This window comes from Nicotiana sylvestris, chromosome 5 (genome assembly GCF_000393655.2).
Source record: "Nicotiana sylvestris chromosome 5, ASM39365v2, whole genome shotgun sequence".
Lineage (NCBI taxonomy): Eukaryota > Viridiplantae > Streptophyta > Magnoliopsida > Solanales > Solanaceae > Nicotiana > Nicotiana sylvestris.
Window position 1 is genome coordinate 161,832,107 of NC_091061.1, and position 22,731 is coordinate 161,854,837.

General features: G+C 41.9%; 2 protein-coding genes across 2 annotated transcripts; both read right to left on the reverse strand.

Moving 5' to 3' along the window:
* Positions 1-7,619: 7,619 nt before the first annotated feature.
* On the reverse strand, positions 7,620-10,076 carry LOC138869583 (uncharacterized). Its single transcript, XM_070147213.1, has 4 exons — positions 9,802-10,076; positions 8,976-9,342; positions 8,633-8,764; positions 7,620-8,054 (listed from the first exon to the last, which is right to left on the reverse strand). Exons 1-4 carry the CDS (start codon positions 10,074-10,076, stop codon positions 7,620-7,622), a joined length of 1,209 nt encoding a protein of 402 aa, XP_070003314.1.
* Positions 10,077-10,375: 299 nt separating this feature from the next.
* On the reverse strand, positions 10,376-10,795 carry LOC138869584 (uncharacterized). The gene has a single exon (XM_070147214.1). The coding sequence runs from the start codon at positions 10,793-10,795 to the stop codon at positions 10,376-10,378; it is 420 nt and encodes a 139-aa protein (XP_070003315.1).
* Positions 10,796-22,731: the final 11,936 nt, after the last annotated feature.

The window sequence follows — 22,731 nt, forward strand, 5'->3', positions numbered from 1 at the left end:
ATGAGGTGCACGTGAAGGAGATAAGTCATACTGATCAAGCAACAATATCTCATGATCTGATCGAAAAGTTTGCATATTGGATAAGGGGAGAAAGTCTTCTTGAAGAGAACACAATCCAGGATAAAGATAGTGTTGGAGTTTGAGATCTTCAAGGACTCAATTATGATAGAAGATCACAATTGAGTCCCAATCAAACTCTGATTACTAACCTATTATATGATAGTGATTGTTCTCTTTTACAGGTATTGCACAAACGCAGAAGTTAAACTAAATTGAGAGCAAAAGAGCAAGGCGATTTTGCAAGCAATTTATGTGAGATTTGAGTGTGCACTCCTGAAGCTACTTGAACGAGATAGAAGAACCAGTTCCATTGTGTCTTTCTTTTATTCTAGTTCAATTGTAGTAGGTGGTTTAAAGTTGTACCTTTCAGCTTTCATAGAAGCAATTGTATTAGGTACTTAGAGTGTTCAAGTTATAGCTAACTTAAAGTTGTCGCAACAGTTGAGGTTGTGTGCCACAACGGGATTAGAGTTAATCCTTAGGGTTACAAAGAGTTTTGTAAATGCTGTTTTGGTTCAGTGATTTTAGTGGAAGTTTGGGAAAATCCTACTGAGTAGTAGGTCGTTGTTTTTTCACTTTTTGAGCAAGGTGTTTTCCACGTAAAAATCTCTGTGTTCTTTATTTTATGTACTTATTATTCCGCAAATAGTAGTAGTTAGAACACCTAGAAGAACCAGGTTCTTCTAGAGCGAAAATTGGGTACCACACAAATCACCCCCCTGTGTGGTATTGATAATTAGAACATCAACTAGAATCACGTACATATGCCAAATAGGCCAAACACACCTTCTCGACCATACGCCGAGCCTTCACATAAGAGATAACACTACGAGTAGAATGACTAGGAGTCCATCTCCACTCTAAACGAGGCAAACCCGACAAGGCTAAGGTCACAGTCTTGGTATGACAGTCCAAGATAGCATGGTAAGGTAATAACCAGTCCATCCCCAAATCAACCATGTCTAGAAAAAGCAAAACTACGCGAGTCTCAAGACCCCCAATCACTACTATACATGAACGATGAACTCGATCTACTACAATAGAATCACCCACCGGTGTAGACACATAATAGGAGCACTCAAAGAATCACTAGGCATTACCAGATATAGTGCAAAATAAAATGACACATTTAAGTATGTGGACCCTGGATCAAATAACACTGAAGCATCTCTATCATAAACCAGAACTGTACCTATAATAACTGCATCTGAAGCCTCAACCTCGGGCCTGGCTGGAAGAGCATAACATCGGGGTTGGGCCCCACCACCCTAGACTACATCTCTGGGAAGACCTGCTGCTGGCTTGCCTCCACCTCTAGTACCTCTACCTCCACCTATAATACCTCTACCTCCACCTCTAGCACCTCTACCCCCACCTCTAGCTGGCTGGGCGTGCTGTGGGACACCTAGTGCCTGAACTATGGCACGGGAACCCTGATGCTAAGAGCTACTCGGTGCTCAAGGGCAAAACCTAGCAATGTGACCCGTATCACCACAAGTGTAGCAAGCCCTCAACTACTGAGACTGCTGGCTCTGACGACCTGAATGACCACCCCGAAAATTCTGAAGCGGCAGTGTACTGATAGGAGAAGGTGGTGCACTGTAGGACTTTTGATCAGAATACTGCATCTGAGGACCACAGCCACCTGAAGTACCATGAGAAACCTGCAGTGTTGATTGAAAAGGCCTAGGAGGATGGCCTCTACCATATGAATCCTACCTACATACAAGGTACCACTGAATCGGCTTGAATGACGGGGCCTCTTGTCCGACCTATGACCACCTCCCTATGACAGAACCATCTCCACACTTCTGGCCATATTAGCCACCTCTTGGAAAGATATCTCACTTCCTGCCTCCCTAGCCATCTGAAGACGAATCAACTGAATAAGTCCATCAATGAACCTCCTCACCCTATCTCTCTAGGTGGTAAGTATGATAAGAGCATGACGAGCCAAGTCGATGAATCTGGTCTCATACTGGGTATCAATCATAGAACCCTGATGGAGGCGCTCAAACTGCCTCCGATAGGCCTCTCTCTGAGTGATGGGGAGAAACTTCTCCAGAAATAGCTGCGTAAACTGCTCTCAAGTCAAGGCTGGTGATCCGGCTGGTCTAGCTAAGCAATAATCTCTCCATCAAGTCTTGGCAGATGCAGATAAGTGAAAAGTAGCAACATCGACCCCATTGGTCTCAACTATCCCCATGTTCCTAAGAACCTCGTGACAGTTGTCTAGATAATCTTGGGGATCCTTAGTAGATGCACCGCTGATAGTAGTAGTGAAGAGCTTGGTGAACCTATCCAACCTCCACAAAGAATCGACAAACATAGCTGCTATATCGCAGGTCTGAGCTACCACACCCGGCTAAACTGCTCCAACTGGCTAAACCGCTGGAGTCTGAAACTCGTGAGCTACCTGCTCCGGAGTGCGAGTAGTAGGAGTCTGGGCTCCTCCTCCAGCTTGAGAGACGACTGGTGCTACAGAAAGCAAGCCTGCTCGGGTGACACTCTCCATCAGGCCCACCAGACGGACCAGAGCATCCTGAAGAACTGGGGTAGCAATAAACCCCTCTAGGACCTGAGCTGGGCCCACCGGAATGCTGGGGCCGGAACCTCATCATCAAAGTCAACCTGAGGCTCCGCCGCTGGTGCTGTTGCTCGGGGCTGAGCTCTGCCCCTACCTCGGCCTCTAGCACGGCCTCAGCCTTGCCCTTTTCCCCTCATGGGAGCTGCTGTTGGGGGCTCGGGCTGCTGGTCAGTGGATGAGGAAGCACGTGTTCTCTCAGACTCTTGGGGATGAGAAACCAAATCGCACATCAGGAAAGAATAAATGTGAAGTTTTTTTCCTAATTCTGTAGTCTCTGGGGGATAAATACAGACGCCTCCATACCGATCTCTCAGACTCTACTAAGCTTGTCTGTAAACTGTGAGACCCATGTAACCTAGAGCTCTGATACCAACTTGTCACGACCCGGATTTTCCACCCTTAGGAGTCGTGATGACGCCTACTAATATGAGCTAGGCAAGCCAAACCTTTGATCTAATTACTCTATTAACAGATTATTTCTTTATAACAAATATAAGGTGATAACGTTATAATAGCGGAAATTCAAATCTAAGCGGAAGACAACAATAAAATATATGAAAACTATATCTATTACAAATACATAAGCCTTAACCACCCAAAACCTGGTGTCATAGTGTCACAGACTGTCTAAGATTGCTACATACAAAGTCTAAAGAAATAACAGTACACTGTTCCTGAATAGAAGGAAGACAAAACAGGAAATAGGGATAGAGGGAAACGCCAGGGCCTGCGGACGCCTGCAGGTCTACTTTGGATCTCCGGGTGGACTGAAGGTAGATTCTACACTATGGTCCAAAAGTTGCTCCGGGATCTGCACCTAGTGCAGAGTGTAGTATCAGCACAACCAACCCCATGTGCTGGTAAGTGTCTAGCCTAACCTCGGCGAAGTAGTGACGAGGCTAGGACCAAACTACCAAATAAACTTGTGCAGTTCAAATACATATACAACTGAAAGAAATACAGAAATAACTAGTCAATATAGGAGGGGGAGCATGTTGTGGGGGAGATAACAATTTCGAATAGAAAGACATCAAGTAATAAAAGGAACAATATAACTCGGATCAAAAAAGAACCAGGAATCAACAAGTGCACGACATCACTCTTCGTGCTTTTACTCTCGTCCTCACCAAAGCAATCATATATAAAAATGTACACGGCATCACCCTTCGTGATTTTACTCTCTTTCCTCACCATATAATCAATATAATCGGTACGGAATGGTACATCGTGCGGCATGACATCACCCTTCGTGCTTTACACTCTTTCCTCACAATCATACACGTCATCACTCTTCGTGCTTTACACTCTTTCCTCACAAAACAAACAATGCACGGCATCACCCTTCGTGCTTTAACTCTCTTCCTCACCCAAACAACAATCACAAGCAATTGAACAACAATTCAACAATTTAATTCCGGCGAGTGAACAACATCAATAACATCAACATCCCGGCAAGGGAGATAACAAATAAATCAACAATAGCCTGGCAAGGGTGACAACATAATGATCTCTTGTCTTTCTCATTTGTGCTTCACTATTCACTTCACAACTCGAGCCAATTCTCTAGAGGTTCAATTATCACTTATACTTTCACAATTCGTTATATAACTTGAGCCAACGCTTTTCAAGGTTCCTAGATCACAATTCATTCAACCAACTTTATACCACAAATAGAAACCACCACTAAGGCATGAAAGATACAACGAAGTCATGATAATCACAATATAAAGACTCACGGGCATGCTAGACACCAACGTATAGATACTCGTCACCATGCCTATACATCGTACTCAACAATTACTACATAGCAAATAGGACTCAACTCCTAATCCCTCAAGCTAAGGTTAGACCAAACACTTGCCTCGAGGCCACAAACATAATTTACAATTCAATTAGCTTTACCCCTTGATTCCACCACCAATTTGCTCATATCTAGTCACAAGTTACTTAATTATATCAATAAACGCCAAATGAATCAATTTGAATGCATAAAAATGAGTTTTCCAAAGTTTTGCCCAAAAAGTCAAAAATCACCCCAGGCCTACATGGTCAAAACTCGAGGTTCGAACCAAAACCTGATTGCCCATTCCCCCACGAACCCAAATATATAATTTATTTTGAAATCGGACCTCAAATCGAGGTCCAAATCCCCAATTTTTGAAAAACCTAGGTTCTACCCAAAATACCCAATTTCCCCCATGAAAACCATTGATTTTAAGTTGAAATCATGTTAAAGGATGTTAATGATGGAAGGAAATGAGTTAAAATTAACTTACAATCGATTTGGAAGAAGAGTTGTCCTTGGAAAATCGCCCAAAGAAGTTTGTGTTTTGAAAAGATGTCAAAAATGGGTTTAAAATCGGCTAAGTATAAAAGTTGCAGGTCGCAGGTATGGGAATTGCGAACCCCGACCTCTGCTAAACTGGGAAATGCGAAACAGGGTTCGCAAATAAAATAGGATCTTCGCATTTGCGACTTGGGAATTACGACAACTTGGTCGCATTTGCGACTCAAGGCTGGGACAGGGATTTTTGCATTTGCGAAAGAAATCTCGCATTTGCGAGATTGAGCTGGCCTCGACTCCTTCGAATTTGCGATCTGCATATCGCATTTGCGAGCAATGCGAAGCCTACAGGCCTGCTATGAACAACTGAAATCTGCAACTTTTCTAAGTTCAAGATGCACCCCGTGGCCTATCCAAAATTCACCCGAACCCTCGGGGCTCCAAACCAAATATACACACAACCTCAAAAATATCCTACGGACTTATTCGTATACTCATATCACAAAAATAATATCATGAACATCGAATTAAACCTCAAGATCGTTGAAATTTCTCAAACCTCTTTAAACATCAAATTTGCATTTAAGGTCCGAATCACACCAAACGGGTTCCGTTTCTTACCAAACTTTACCGACAACAAATATAAATCATATTGAACCTGTACCGGGCTCCAGAACCATAATGCGGGCTCGATACCATAGGTTTCACATAACATTTCACTTTAAAAAATATTTATATTTTTCAAAAAATAATTTCTTTCAAAATTCATTTCTCGGGCTTGGAACCTTGGAATTCGATTACGGGCATACGCCCAAGTCCCATATTTTCCTACGGACTCTCCGGGACCGTGAAATCACGGGTCCGGGTCCGTTTACCCAAAACATTGACCGCAGTCAAATTAATTTATTTTATAGTCAAAATTTATCATTTTTCACAGATTTTTACATTTAGGCTTTCTAGATACGCGCTCGGATTGCGCACACAAATCGAAGTGATGCTAAAAGAGGTTTTAAGGCCTCGGAACGCAGAATATATTTTAAAACAAGGTCATCACAGTTGTGAACTAGTTGGGGGCGGAGGTCGAACTAGTAACATTAGTTTAATCTTTGTATTTGTATTAAAAATTTCACTAAACATATATAAAAGATAACTTCAAATAAAACCTGATGTTGCTATTTTAGAATTAGAACATACAAAGTTCGATTTCTAGCTCCGCCTCTGATTGACATGGTAATATTATTGCATTGAGGCTGTTGGCCTATATGATGAATCTCAGTTGTGCATTTATGAAAGTGCGTAATTGGTTACGTGCGATATATAGAAGTTTCCTATAGTGATTCATAAAAAAGACAAAGTGTTGTATCAGTAGCCTTGTGTTGGAATATAATTTATTCTTGTTGTAGGGTCATCGATGTTATTTAGTCACTTAACTCAATTTACAAATGACTTCCATTTTATGAGAAGATTTTCCTTAATTGACTTTTACACATTCATATTTTGTCATTACTAACGTGCTCTTACATAAAATGACATAGTTTGTTGCTTGTCATACTTGATAAAAAGTGTAATAATTTGGTACTAAAGTACTTTTTATATTTGTACAGATTTTACTTAAGTATAAAAGTAATTAATCATTTTCTTATTAAGCTTTGTGTAAAATCAAACATCGATAAAGTATGATGATTACCTTACACGAGAACAAATATTATTTTGAAATAAATCGTAGTCTCTTTAAAAAAGAAATTTTACTTGTGAAAATAAATAAATTATATATTTAATGCTTCGAACTGTTTTAAGATGTAACATCGGACTAATGGGAGTGTCATTTTTAAGAAAAACGATAATTGGAGACAATCAGATAGTAGTCACCTAATTGTCTAGCCTTAAACAGGTTATCTTGTAGTTATGCCATTTTTCTCCATTAGTAGAAGTTGTGAAATAGGAAATGTCATTTGACAGGTCCCCCTCTTTTACTGGGGGATTCATTTGTTAGTTTTCCTAGCTTATATACGTAAATTATGCTCTAATTGTACATTATTATACATATATTATACATGAATTATATATTAATAGATCCAACAACATCATACAAACTTAGTTGAACTTTCGGATCACTCAAAACGACATCGAAACGCCAAAATACACTCGAATCCAAGCTTAAAGAACCTCTAAACCTCTGAATTCCACAAATGATGCCGAAACCCACCAAAACACGTCCGAATGACCTCAAATTTTGCACACAAGTCAGAAATGACACCGCGGACCTACTCCAACTTTCAGAAATCTAATCTGACCCCGATATCAAAATTTTCACTACCGACCAAAATCGCCAAAATTCCAACTTTCGCCAATTCAAGTCTAATTCTACTGCGGACCTTCAAATCACATTCCGGACGCGCTCCTAAGTCTAAAATAGCCTAACGGATCTAACGGAACCATCAAAATTCAAATCCAAGGTCGTTTACATGTAAGTCAACATCCGGTCACCTCTTTCAACTTAAACATTCTCATAAGAGACTAAGTGTCTTAATTTACTCCAAAACTACTCCGGACCCGAACCAACTAACCTGGCAAGTCAAAATACAGATGAAGAACACAAAAAAAGCAGGAAATGGGGGAACAAGGCTATAACTCTCGAAACGACTAACCGGGTCGTTACATCCTCCCCTTCTTAAACAAACGTTTGTCCTAGAACAGGTCTAGAAACATACGTGGAGCCATGAATAGGTGTGGATATCTGCTCCGAATCTCCCGCTTGGTCTCCCAAGTAGCCTCCTCCACTGGCTGACCTCTCCACTGCACTTTTACTGAAGCTAAATACTTTGATCTCAACTTTCGGACCTGCCGCTTCAAAATAGCCACCTGCTCCACATCATAAGTCAAATCACCATCCAACAGAACCATATTGAAATCCAAAACATAAGATGGATCGCCGATATATTTCCGAAGCATAGAAACATGAAATATTGGATGCACACCTAACAACCTAGATGGCAAAGCAAGCTCACAGGCCACCTCCCCAATCCTCTGAAGAACCTCGAATGACCTAATTAACCGAGGACTCAACTTGCCCTTCTTCCCAAATTTCATAACACCCTTCATGGGTGAAACCTTCAGCAAAACCTTCTCCCAACCATGTAAGACACATCACTGACCTTTCTGTCGGCATAACTCTTTTGTCTTGACTACGCCTTGTGAAGACGCTCCTAAATCAATTTCACCTTATCCAATGCATCCTGAACTAAGTCTGTTCCCAAAAGGCTAGCCTCACCCGGCTCAAACTAACCCACTGGTGATCTACACCGCCTCCCATATAAGGCGTCATACGGAGCCATCTACATACTCGACTGACAACTGTTGTTGTAAGCAAACTCCATGAGTGGCAGAAACTGGTCCCATGAACCCTCAAAATCAATGACACAAGCGCGTAATATGTCCTCCAATATCTAAATAGTGTGCTCGGACTGTCCATACATCTGAGGGTGAAACAATGTGGTCAGCTCAACCTGAGTGTCCAACTCTTGTTATACGACTCTCCAAAATTGCGACGTAAACTGCGTGCCTCGGTCTAAAATGATAGAAATTGGCACTCCATGAAGGCGAACAATCTCTCTGATGCAAATCTTAGCCCACCACTCTAAAGAATAGGTAGTACACATAGGAATGAAGTGCGCGGACTTGGTCAGCCGATCCACAATCACCCAAATAGCATCAAACTTCCTCAAAGTCCTTGGGAGCCCAATTATGAAATCCATGGTGATCCGCTCCCACTTCCACTCTGGAATCATTATCTGCTGAAGCAAGCCACCAGGTCTCTGATGCTCATATTTCACCTGCTGACAGAGCTACAAACTCAACTATATCTTTCTTCATCCTCCTCCACCAATAGTGATATCTCAAATCCTCATACATCTTCGCTGCAACTGTATGGATGGAATACCGCGAGTTGTGCGCCTCTTCTAGAATCAACTCCCGAAGCCCATCTACATTGGGAAAACATATCCGGCCCTGCATCCTCAATACCCCATCATCACCAATAGTCACATCCCTGGCATCACCGTACTGAACCTTGTCCTTGAGGACAAACAAATGAGGATCATCATATTGACGCTTTTTGATGTGATCAAACAAGGAAGACCGAGAAACCACACAAGCTAAGACCCGACTGGGCTTCAAAATATCCAATATCAAAAACCAATTGGCCAAGGTCTGAACATCAACTGCAAGAGATCTCTCCCCAATAGGTAGGAATGCAAGACTACCCATACTCACTGCCCTCCTACTTAAGGCATCGACCACCTCATTGGCCTTTCTCGGATGGTACAAAATGATAATATCATAGTCCATTAGCATCTCCAACCATCTTCGCTGCCTCAAATTGAGATCCTTTTGCTTGAACAAGTGCTTGCGGCTGCGATGATCAGTAAACACCTCACAAGACACACCATAGAGATAGTGCCTCCAAATCTTCAACGAGTGAACAATGGAAGCCAACTCCAAATTATGAACGGGGTAGTTCTTCTCATGGGGCTTCAACTGACGTGAAGAATAAGCAATCACTCTACCCTCCTGCATCAAAACACACCCAATGTCGATCTGAGAAGCATCAGAATATACGGTATAAGAGCCTGAAGTTGATGGCAGAACTAACACTAGAGTTGTGGTCAAGGCAGTCTTGAGCTTCAGAAAGATTGCCTCACACTCATCCGACCACCTGAAAGAAGCACCTTTTTGGGTCAATTTGGTCGAGGGTAATGCAATAGATGAGAAACCCTGAATGAATCGATGGTAATAACCCGCCAAACTAAGAAAGCTATGAATTTTTGTGGCTGAGGACGGTCTAGGCCAACTTTAGGCCGCCTCTAGCTACTTTGAATCCACTTGAATACCCTCACTAGACACCAAGTGCCGTAAGAACGCCACTGAACTGAGCCAAAACTTACACTTGGAGAACTTAGCATAAAGCTTCTCCTCCCTCAACCACTGTAACACAATCCGCAAATGCTGGGCATGCTCCTCCTGGATACGAGAGTACACTAGGATATCATCAATGAATACAATAACAAACGAGTCGAGATAAGGCTGGAACACACTGTTCATCAGATACATGAACGCTTCTGGGGCATTGGTCATCCCAAAAGACATCACAAGGAACTCAAAATGGCCATATCGGGTCCTAAAAGCTGTCTTACGAATGTCTGAGTCCCTAATATTCAATTGGAGATACCCTGACCTCAAATCAATCTTGGATAACACCCTCCCTACCTGAAGCTGGTCAAATAAATCATCAATATGAGGTAAGGATACTTGTTTTCTATTGTGACTTTGTTCAATTGCTTGTAATAATTGCACATTCTCATGGTGCCATCCTTCTTCTTCACTAACAGAACCGGTGCACCCCAAAGTAACACATTAGGTCTAATAAACCCCTTCTCAAGGAGTTCCTAAAGCATCTCATTCAACTCCTTCAACTTAGCCAATGCCATATGGTATGAAGGAATAGAAATGGGCTGAGTGCCCTGCACCAAGTCAATACCAAAGTCAATATCTCTGTCGAGCGGCATGTTCGACAGGTCTACAGGAAACACATCCAGAAAATCTCGCACCACGGGAACAGAATCAATAGTAGGGGTCTCTACATTGACATCCCTCACAAAGGCCAAATAAGAAAGACAAACCTTCCCAACGATCCGTTGAGCCTTCAAGTATGAAATCACTCTACTGGGAACATAGTCTAAAGAACCTCGCCAGTCAATCTGTGGCACTCCCGGCATAGCCAACATCACCGTCTTAGCGTGATAGTGCAGAATAACATGACACAGAGACAACCAATCCATGCCCAATATCACATCAAAGTCAACCATACTAAGCAGCAACAGATCCACTCTAGTCTCTAGCCCCCCAATAGTCACTACACATGACCGATATACACGATCCACAATAATAGTATTGCCTACCGGTGTAGATACATGAACAGATAAAACAAGAGACTCGCAGGGCGTATCCAAATAATGAGAAAAATATGACGACACATATGAAAAAGTAGAACTAAGATCAAATAATACAGAGGCATCCCTGTGGCAAACTGAGATAATTACTGTGATCACAACATCTGAAGCAATAACATCTGGTCTGCCAGGGAGTGCATAGAAACGGGCCTGACCGCCACTTCATCGGCCTCCCCCTCTAGGGCAACCCCTAGTTGACTGACCTTTACCCCGAGTTGGCTGGGCGGGTGATGAAGTAATTGGAGCTGAAGCCAAAGGATGACTCCTCTGCTGGGCTGAACCTCCCTAAGGCGGGGACAAAACCTCTTGATATGACCCAAATCTCCACACTCAAAGCAACCTCTACTGGCTACTGGCAATGGGGACTGAAGGGAGCCCAGAGCACCGGGACACCCGCTAGAAGGACTAGGCATTGATGAACCGTGAGCTGATGGTGCATGAGGCGAACTCTGAGTTGGAAGGGAACTGAGAGATGAGTGGCCATGTTGAGAACTGTGAGAACCATGGACAGATGATGCGCCACGGTAAGTTGGACAAGCCGTCTGAGCATGCCTAAAGGAATGACCCCTGCCAGGGTGAAACTAACCTCCAGAAGGAACACCACCAAAACTACCAGATCCCCAAGGCCTCTTGGCCTCCCTCTCTACTCACTCCTGACATCGAACTGACTCTTTATCCCAAGAAATGTCACCAACCTTCTCAAAAGAAGCACCAGACACCCTCTCTCTAGTCAGAAGAATTCACAGCTGATATGTGAGGCCATTGATGAACCTCCTGATCCTCTCCCTATATGTGGGTACCAGCCAGATAGCATGACGAGCCAACTTAGAGAATCTTATATCATACTGCGTCATAGTCATATCATCCTGATGTAACTGCTCAAACTGCCTACGCAGCTCCTCTCTACGGGACTAAGACACATACTTCTCCAAGAAGAGAATGGATAACTGCTTCCATGTAAGTGGCGTTGCACCAACCGGCATATACCTCTCATAAGCCTCCCACCAAGTGAAGGAAGCTCCAGAGAACTGAAAAGTAGTGAACGAGACCCCATCGGTCTCCAAAATACCCGTTGTACGGAGGATCCTCTACACCGTTAAAAGTCGGAGGTTGAAGTCTACCAAACCTCTCCAATCTATGCTGCTCATCATCCGGGCAGCTGCAACCGGCTGGGATGGTGGTTCCCCCGGTGTTTGAAGTCCGTACACCAGATGCTCATATGTGCGGGTAGTGGGAGTTTGAAAACCTCCGCTAACTTGAGAAGTAGCTACTGCGGCCAAAATAGAGACCGCCTGAGAAAGGCTGGTGCACACGGTCAAAATCTGATCTAGGGCATCCTGAAGTCCTGGATAACAATAGGCAGGACTGGTGCCTGAGCTGGTCCCGCTGGTGCATCTATAACCGGAACCTGATCCTGAACTGGGGCAACTAGTGGATCTATAGGTGCCACCATAGCTGCGGAGTGACTGCACCTCTGGCCCTACCACGACCTCTACCTCGACCTCGGCCTCTCGCGGCCCCAACTGGTGGTACTAGTGGCTGTCCGTCCTGACTAGTAGCACGTGTCCTCACCATCTGTGAGAGAATAGAATAATAGAAGTTTAGTTACCAGAATCAACAGATTCGTACGATAAGAATTTAAGAATGTGAAGGTTTCTTAAGGGTTCTACAACCTCTCGAAGATAAGTACAGACGTCTCCGTAACGATCCGTAAGACTCTACTAAACCCGCTCATGACTCGTGAGACCTATGTAACCTAGGCTCTAATACCAAGTTGTCACGACCCAAAAATGAAAATAAATTAAGCAACATTTTTTAAAACAAAATAAAATCCAAATTTTGATACAACTGCCCAAAATCGGGGTGTCACTGAGTGCATGAGCGTCTAAAAGAGAACATAGTCTATTACAACGTTTAAGAAAACAAACTGAAATACATTTGGAGATAATGATAGAGAGTCAAGGCCTGCGAATGCCGTGCAGATACCTCACTAGTCTCCTAAAGCCTGAAACCTTGATCATCGACTGCCACTAGGACCAAAAGTGCCCGGATCTACAAAAAAGGTGCAGGGGGTAACATGAATACACCAACTCAGTAAGTATCGAGTCCAAACTATGGACTAAAAGGTAGTGACGAAATCAACCTCAACAGATATAATAGAATCAACGTACAGAAATGTAGGCATACTTTTAGTTAAATGGACAGCTCAAAGCAATAAGGTAAATACATATTTGAATAGTTTAAGATATATAACTCAACTGCCTCTACATTCCAATGCACCGACTGTATGAAATGCAGAATGTACTCTCACTCTCAAATGCTCAACCACTCGGTACTAACTATGGCCATCTGACCCAGAGAAATCCATCCCGGAACATATACAACACTGACTGTAATTCACTTAGTACCGAGGAAAAAAGGCAATCCAACCCTATGGAGAAATCGATCTCCAGGTATATATAAATACACAACCACTCGATACCATATATGACCATCCAGCCCAGGGAAATCCATCCCGGAACATACTCATCATTGACTATAAGTCACTCGGTACCAAGGAAAAAGGGTAATCCAACCTGTGGAGAAATCCATCTCCTGATATCAATACTTCGGACAAATCGATGTCCAGGAAAATCTATCCCTCAATAATATCATCCGCGCCCACTGGGGGTGTGCAGACTCCGGAGGGGCTCCTACAACCCAAACGTTATCATAATTAAAATAATTACTGCAGTGTGCAACACGATCCTATAACTGTCACTCATAATCAAGCTCCCGGCCTCACTCAGTCATCACTCTCCAGTCTCACCCACGGGCTCACAATGTCATGGAACCTTGCCAGGAATCAATGATATGCTATCCCAATAATAACAATTGAGACTGAGATATGATATGAAATGCATGAATATGACTGAGTACAAAATAACAGTAAGATCAATGAGATAACAGCAAGAAACGACCACTAGGGGTCCCAACAGTATCAGCATGAAGCCTTAACATGATATCTAGCAGTTTTGCAGCTCAATTACTTTATCATATAATAGAATCACAGACATCAACAAGAAAGAGTCATTAAACAGTGCCATGGAATGAACCATATCACGACTCTCATGGTGCATGCCTGCACGCCCGTCACTTGGCATGTGCATCACCTTAATACTAACCACATGTGCATCACCTTGCCTCTCAACTCGGCCTCCGAACGCCCCGAATCTAGCCACAAGAAATACAATATGATCAATATAGGCTAAAGGAATTAATTCCACAAGGAACACACCAATTCATAACCAAAATCCAAAATCAGCTCAAACCCGGCCTCCGGGCGCACATCTCGAAATTCGATAAACGTTACAAAAATACGACCTCATTTGGTCACTCAAATCCTCAAAATCCACTCTCCAATTGTCAAGCCTTAAATCCCCAAATTTCTCGCTCTAATCCCAAATTAGATGATAAATAAAGTCATGGATTCATGAAATTTATACCATTATGATTTAGAATCACTTACCCCAACGTTGCTCCTTAAAATCCTTTGAAAATCACCTATCTCCCGAGTTCCTCAAACCTAAAATTAAAAATGGAGAACAAAAACTTGAGCTAGGGTTTTTCTGCCCAGCAAAACCGCACCTGTGGTCCTATTTCTGCACCTACGAAGAGGGCTCCGCTTCTGCGAAATTTCATTAAAGGAACTGACTCCACTTCTGCGATCAGCTGACCACATCTACGGTCGTCGCAAATACAGGGACCAAGCCACACCTGTGATCCAACTATGCCTTGTGCCTCGAAATCTGCTTCTACAACCATGCACATGCGGTTCCCTATCCGCATGTGCGGAAACACTAGCAACAACAGCTTCAGCTGCATTTTTCTAACTTCAAATACTCCGATCACTACGTGAAATCACCCTGAGGCCCTCGACACCACAACCAAACATACTAACAGATCCAACAACATCATACGAACTTAGTCAAACTTTTGAATCACTCAAAACGAATTCAAAATGCCAAAATACACTCGGATTCAAGCTTAAGAACCTCTAAACTTCCAAATTCCACAAATGATGCCGAAACCCATCAAAACATATCCGAATGACCTCAAATTTTGCACACAAGTCAGAAATTACACCACGGACCTACTCCAACTCCTAGAAATCCAATCAGAGCATGATATCAAAATTTCCACTTCTAACCAAAATCGCCAAAATTCTAACTTTCACCAATTCAAGCCTAATTCTACTACGAACCTCCAAATAACATTCTAAACGCGCTCCTAATTCCAAAATCGCCTAACAATGCTAACAGAACCATCAAAATTCAAATTCGAGGTCATTTACATATAAGTCAACATCCGATCAACTCTTGTAACTTAAACCTTCTCATAAGAGACTAAGTATCTCAATTCACTCCAAAACCACTCCGCACCTTAACCAACTAACCCGGTAAGTAAAAATACAGTTGAAGAACACAAAATAAGCAGAAAATCAGAAATATGGCTATAATTCTCGAGACGACCGACCAGGTCGTTATAGGTGTAATGAGGTTTGGAAAAAAGGACAAGTTGATCCCTAGATACATCGGGCCTTTTGAGATTCTTGATCAGGTGGTACAGGTGGCTTACATACTTGAGTTTCCACCTGGTTTATTAGTGGTCCATCTAGTATTCCATGTGTCCATGCTTCGGAAGTATCACGACGATCTGTCTCACACGTTAGACTTCAGCACTATCCAGTTGGACAAGGATTTGACCTATGAGGAGGAGCCGGCAGCTATTTTAGACCGACAGGTTCGTTAGTTGAGATCGAAGAGTTATCCTTCAGTTCATGTGCAGTGGAGAGGTCATCCTATTGAGGCAACTACCTCGGAGACTGAGTCCGATATGCGGAGTAGATATCCCCACCTTTTTCCCACCTTAGGTACTTTTCTATGTCCGTTCGAGGATGAACAATTATTTTAGAGATGGAGAATGTGATGACTCGATAGGTCATCTTATGATTTAAAACCAAATTTTGTGTTTCGAGGCCTTTAAACCTCATTTTTTTCCCTACTCGATTTGCATGCGCAGTCTGGGCGTGTCTTCGATCAACATTTTTGGTAAACGGTCCTAAATTCATGTTTTAATAGTCATGGTGGGTTCGTATCGAAATTTGGGACCTGGGCATATGCCCAAAATCAGATTCGGAGGTCCATAGCAAGAGTTATGAATTTTTGTTAAAAATTAAAATTTGAAAAATTATTGGTTTTTAAGAAAATTATTGATGTTTGATCATGTTGGTATAAGGTCCGTATTTTGGTTTCGAAGCCCGATACATGTTCAATATAATATTTAAGACATGTCTATGAAATTTGATAAAAAACGAAATTTGACATGATTCTGACGTCCGGTTAAGAAAATACAAATTTCAAAGTGTTCTTGAGAATTTCAGAGTGAATTGAGATGCCTTAAATATTATAGACATTGCAAATTACAACGAATTCATAGACATGCCTTAAGTTCGGGTGAGTTTCAAATAGGCTACAGAGTGAATTGAACTTAAGAGTTCTTGTTGTTGTGCTACAGGTCTGTAGACTTTGCAATTGCAAGGTCTAGCTCGCAAATGCGAGCCTCACAATTGCAACGAACCCATCACATTTGCGAGCAGTTGGGTTGGGGGTGGACTTCGCATTTGCGAAGTATTGGTCACATTTGCGATCATCTCAGGTAGCATTTGCGAAGACAGCAGGGCTAAGGAACACTTGCCATTTGCGAAGGATTTCTCACAATTGCGGGGTTCGCAATTGCCAACCCCTAGTCGCATTTGCGACATCTGGAGCTGTGTAAAACCTAACTTAGACGGGAATTTTGCTTATTTCTCAAAATTTTCAAAACAAGAAACCCTTTAGGCGATTTTCCAAAGACCAGTTCTTCCTCAAATCATAGCTAAGTGATTCTTAACTAGTTTCTTTTAATCTTTCACTTTATTTTACAAGATATCAACATAGAATCTAAGGTTTTCATGGTGGAATTGGGGATTTTTGGGTAGAAACTAGAGATTTCGAAATTAGGGGATTTAGCCCTCAAATTAAGGTCGAATTCCAAAACCAATTGTATATCCAGGCTCGGGGGTGAATGGGTAATCGGATTTTTGACCAAATTTACGGTTTGGACCAAGCATGCCTGGGTGTTACTTTTTCAATAATAATCTAAATTGAATTCTTATTGATTATGGGTGATTACTAAGGCTTATTTTGAAACGTTTGGTTGGTAATTTGCTAGATATTGTTGGTTCGAAGGCGTGTTTGAAAGGCAAAGTTGTGATTGAGCTTTGAGTGGCCTTTGGAGCGAGGTAAGTGTTGAGTACAACCTTGACTTAAGGGAATTAGGAACCCTCGAACCTTGTGTTATGTGAATTCCATGTGAGCGGTGTATATGCAAGGTGATAAGTGCTTATACGCCACTGAATTATTGATTTTCCCTGATTTATCATTCTTCCTTAATTGTTTTTCCTCCTATCTTAATTGTTACATGCTCTAAATGCTTTCCATGCTTAATTGCTACATGTTAATCATTGTTTTCTTTGTTAATCATGTTAGCTCTTTTCATAGTTTCCCCTTATCCTTTCTATTTGCTTAATTTGACTTGTTTGTACCTTTTAACTATAAATTGCTGGTTTGGTCGTGATGTGTACTATTATTTGTGTAGATTCTATATTGAACAAGGTTCTCTTTCTTGGTTCAGTTTGGTATTTATTTATCGTAAAGGCCTTGTAATTTAGCTTGTCGATTTGACTTTGTATATTGACTGCTTGGTACTGATATGATGGGATCGGTCTGCACGCTGAAGTAGGTATAATAAGGGAGGATAGATATGGTGGAATAAGGGTGAATATGTATGTATATGGTGAGATCAGGTTGCACGCCGTAGAAGGTAGAATAAGGGTGAAATTATTATATTGATATTGATATATGGGGGGATCGGGTTGCACACCGTAACAAATATATATTATTGACCGTTATTGATATTGTTCTGGTGGAATAAGGGAGGATTATGTGTTGTCTGGTGGGATCGGGTTGCGAGCCGAAACAACCTATATGTTTCATTTTCTTGAGTTGCATTATTTTCCGGTATTCTTATTTGAGCTAGTAGAGATCGGAAATTTTTGACAACACTGGTTTATTTTCGAGGATGTTGTTATCATTTCCTGTTGGCTGTTTAATTATGTACTATATTTTAATTATTCTGTCATTATTATAGACTGTGTACAGGTTTTAGTGTAAGTGACCCGCCTTATCCTCGTCACTACTTTGTCGAGGTTAGGCTCGGCACTTACCAGTACATGGGGTCGGTTGTACGGATACTGCACTCTGCACACTATGCATATTTTTGAGTCGGTCCCAACAACGGATATTAGCGTGCTCAGATTGGACATTGTTGGATACTTGAGGTACGGCTGTTCAACGCCCGCAGCTCCTAGAGTCCCCATCTTCTTTTCTTTTTAACTGTATAACTTCATTCGAACAGTTTGTGCTTATTTCATACTCTTGTGTGTATTACTTTAGAAGCTCGTGCACTTGTGACACCAGGTTAAGGGAATCGTAATAGACATTTGGTTGTTTAACTTCCGCAATTATACTTAGAACATATATGTTATTTCAGTGCATTATTAATGCTATCACTTATACTATTAAAAAAAGTAAATTGTTCTAACGTTAGCTTGCCTAGCAAGTAAAATGTTAGGCGACATCCGATCCCGACGGTGGGAATTCTGGGTCGTGAAAAAGCATTAAAAGAAAACAAGAAGAAAGAAAAAAAAGAAGCAACATTGAGCCCGTGCATCGCACAGGTACATCATCTAGTACAAGGTTAATTAACAATGGTTGTTCACCCAACTGTTTAAATTAAAATAGCAGACAATTATTTATTATATATATATTTATATGGTCATCACTTATTTTAAAAGTAAATTCTGCTTTCCAGGGGCTTAAAAACCTCTGACTTTCTCACCTTGATTTGCGTGCGCAGTCCGGGCGCATAGACAGAAAGCCAATATGTGAAAATCTGTGAAAGATGATGAATTTCAGCTTTAAAATGAATTTAAGTTGACTTCGATCAACATTTTGGGTAAAGGACCTGGACTCGTGATTTGACGGTCCCACAGGGTCCGCAAAAAATATGGGACTTGGGCGCATGCCCGGAATCAAATTCCGAGGTCCCAAGCCCGAGAAATGAATTTTTAAAGAAAATTATTTTCTGGAATTATTTATGAGTTTTGGAAATGAAATGTGTTTAAAATTTGATGGTATCGGGCTCGTATTATGGTTCCGGAGCCTGGTACAGGTATGTGGTTTAAGTTGAGTCTGTGAAATTTGGTAAGAAACAGACTTGAAATGATATGAATCAGACATTATTTGAGGAAATTGGGAAATTTGATAAGAAATTTCATGATTTTGATGCTAAATTCATAGTTGTTGATGTTATTTTAGTGATTCGAATGCTCGAGCAAATCCGTATGATGTTTTTAGGTTGGTGTGCATGTTTGGTTTGGAGACCCGAGGCCTCGGGTGTGTTTTGGATAGGTCACGGGGTAGATTTAGACTTGAGAAATTGCAGGCTTCAGCTGTTTCATTGCAGGCTTGTAGGCTTCGCATTTGTGAAGCCTAGCTCGCAAATGTCAGTTCGCAAATGCGAAGGCTGAGTCGCAAATGCGAAACAGCCCAGGCAGCCCTTCCTTGCAAATGCGAGATTTTCCTTCGCAAATGCGATACTCCCCATTTGGGCCTGTTATCGCAAATGCGATTGTATGTTAGCAATTCCGACCTCGCAAATGCGAGGGTCACTTCGCAAATGTGAGCTTAGTAGAATTCTGGGTTCGCAATTGCAAACCCTAGTTGCAATTGCGACATCAGAGACTTGTAAATCCATAACTTAGATGCATTTCAGCCATTTTTCACTCTTTCAAAACCAGAACACCCTAGGGTGATTTTTCAAAGGCAACTTCTTCACCAAATCAATTGTAAGTGATTTCTAACTAGTTTTCTTCAATCTTTAACATCTTTTCACATGATTTCAACTCAAAATCAATGATTTTCATGGGGGAAATTGGGTGTTTTGGGTAGAACCTAGTTTTTAAAAAAATTAGGGATTTGGACCTCGATTTGAGGTCCGATTTCAAAATAAATTATATATTTGAGTTCGTGCGGGAATGGGTAATTGGTTTTGGTTCGAACCTCGGGTTTTGACCGTGTGCGCCCGAGGGCAATTTTTGACTTTTTGGGTAAAACTTTAGAAAACCGATTTTCACGCATTAGAATTGATTCATTTAGCAATTATTGATGTAATTAAGTAACTTATGGTTAGACACGAGCGAATTTGTGGTGGAATCAAGAGGTAAAGCAATAGTAGAGACTTGAATTGTGTTATTGGTATCGAGGTAAGTGTTTGGTCTAACCTTAGCTTGAGGGATTAGGAGTCGAGTCTTATTCGCTATGTGGTATTTGTCGAGTACAACGCATAGGCATGGTGACAAGTATCTATATGTTGATTTCAAGCATGCCTGTGAGTCTTATATTGTGGTTATTATGACTTCGTTGTATAATTCATGCTTTGGTGATGATTTCTATTATTGGGAAATGTCTGTGGAAGTAATTGTGATATTTGAATATTGAGGAGCATTGACTCAAGTTGTATAATGAAATGTGAAAGTATTAATGGTAATTGAACCTTTTAGAGCATTGGCTCAAGTTATGAAGTGAGTTGAGAAGTAAAAGTGAAAAGGAGAAGAGAATCATTATATTATCTCCCTTGCCGGGATATTGTTGCTTTTAATGTTATCTCCCTTTCCGGGATGTTGATGTTTCTTTTGATGTTGTTCTCTTACCGGGATTTGATTGTTGAACTATTGTTCCTTTGTCGGGATTCTTATTGTAGTTTCATTTACTCCCTTGTCCTATTATTTGTGATTGTTGTTTGGGTGAGGAAGATTGTTAAAGCACGAAGGATGATACTGTGTATTGTTCGGTGAGAGAATGTTAAATCACGAAGGGTGATGCCGTGTATGATTTGTGAGGAAAGAGTGTAAAGCACGAAGGGTGATGCCGTACCGCACGATGTACCATTTTGTGCCGATTATATTGATTATATGGTGCAGATGAGAGTAAAAGCACAAAGGGTAATGTCGTGCACATATTCATTACTTGATTGCTTTGGTGAGGACGAGAGTAAAAGCACGAAGGGTGATGCCGTGCACTTATTGATTTCTGATTCTTTGTTGATGTCTGAAATGTATTGTTTCTTTCAATTACCTGTTGTCTTTCTATTCGAAATTGATAGTTCCCTCGCAGCATGTTACCCCTCCCATACTTGACTGTATATTATTGATCTTCTTTTCCGCTTTATATAGTTAAATTGCATAGGTTTATTTGGAATTCTGGTCCTAGCCTCGTCACTACTCCGCCAAGGTTAGGCTAGACACTTACCAGCACATGGGGTCAGTTGTGCTGATACTACACTCTGCACTGTGTGTAGATACTGGAGCAGCAACCTTTGGAACGTAGATTGTGTGGCTTCCTTCATCCCACGCGGAGATCCAAGGTTGTCCTGCAGGCGTCCGTAGGCCCTGGCGTCTCCCTCTATCCCTTTACTCCTGTTTCATCTACTTAGTTCAGAAACAATATATCTTTTATCTTTCAGACTTTGTATGTAGTATTCTTAGATCGTCTATGAAACTGTGACACCAGCTCTGGGTGGTCAGGCCTTAAACAGTTGTATTAGATACATATTTCAGATAGTTTACTGCATTTCTTCCGCTTATTGTAATTTTTGCTGTCTTTAGTTATTGCTTTATAATTGTTAAAGAATATAAAATGGGTAAAAAAAGGTAATTTGTTCAAACAATCAGCTTGCCTAGCTCACATTAGTAGGCGCCATCACGACTCCCGAGGGTGGTAAATCCGGGTCGTGACAAGTATGTATCAGAGTTCTAGGTTACATGGGTCTCACAGTTCACAGACAAGCTTAGTAGAGTCTGAGGGATCGGTATGGAGATGTCTGTATTTATCCCCTAGAGGCTATAGATTTAGAAAAAAACTTCACATTTATTCTTTTTGTCGTGCGGTTTGGTTTCTCAATGCTAATTGAACTTCTACTCTGTTCTTTCACAGATGGAGAGAACACGCGCTTCCTTATCCACTAACCAGCAGCCCAAGCCCCCAGCAGCAGCTCCCACAAGGGGTAGAGGGCTAGGCCGAGGCCGAGGCCGTGCTAGAGGCCGAGATAGGGGCAGAGCTCAGCCCAAAGCAGCAGCACCAGCGGCGGAGCCTCAGGTTGACTTTGATGACGAGGTTCCGGCCCCGGCAGTTTTGGTGGGCCCAGCTTAGGTCCTAGAGGGGTTTATTGTTACCCCCGTACTCCAATATGCTCTGGTCCGTGTAGTAGGCCTTATAGAGAGTGTCACCCGGGCAGTCTTACTTCCTGTAGCATCGGTCGTCTCTTAGGCTGGAGGAGGAGCCCAAACTCTTGCTACTCGTAATCCGGAGAAGGTAGCTCCCCAGTTCCAGACTCCAGCAGTTCAGTCGGGCGTGGTAGCTCAGACCGGTGATGGAGCAGCTATGTCTGCCAATGATTTGTGGAGATTGGACAGGTTCACCAAGTTCTTCAGTACTACTTTCGGTGGCGCATCTTCTGAGGATCCCCAGGATTATCTAGACAGTTTTCATAAGGTTCTCAGGAACATGGGGATAGTGGAAACCAATGGGATCGATTTTTCTACTTTTCGACTATTTGGATCTGCCAAGACTTGGCGGAGAGATTATTGCTTG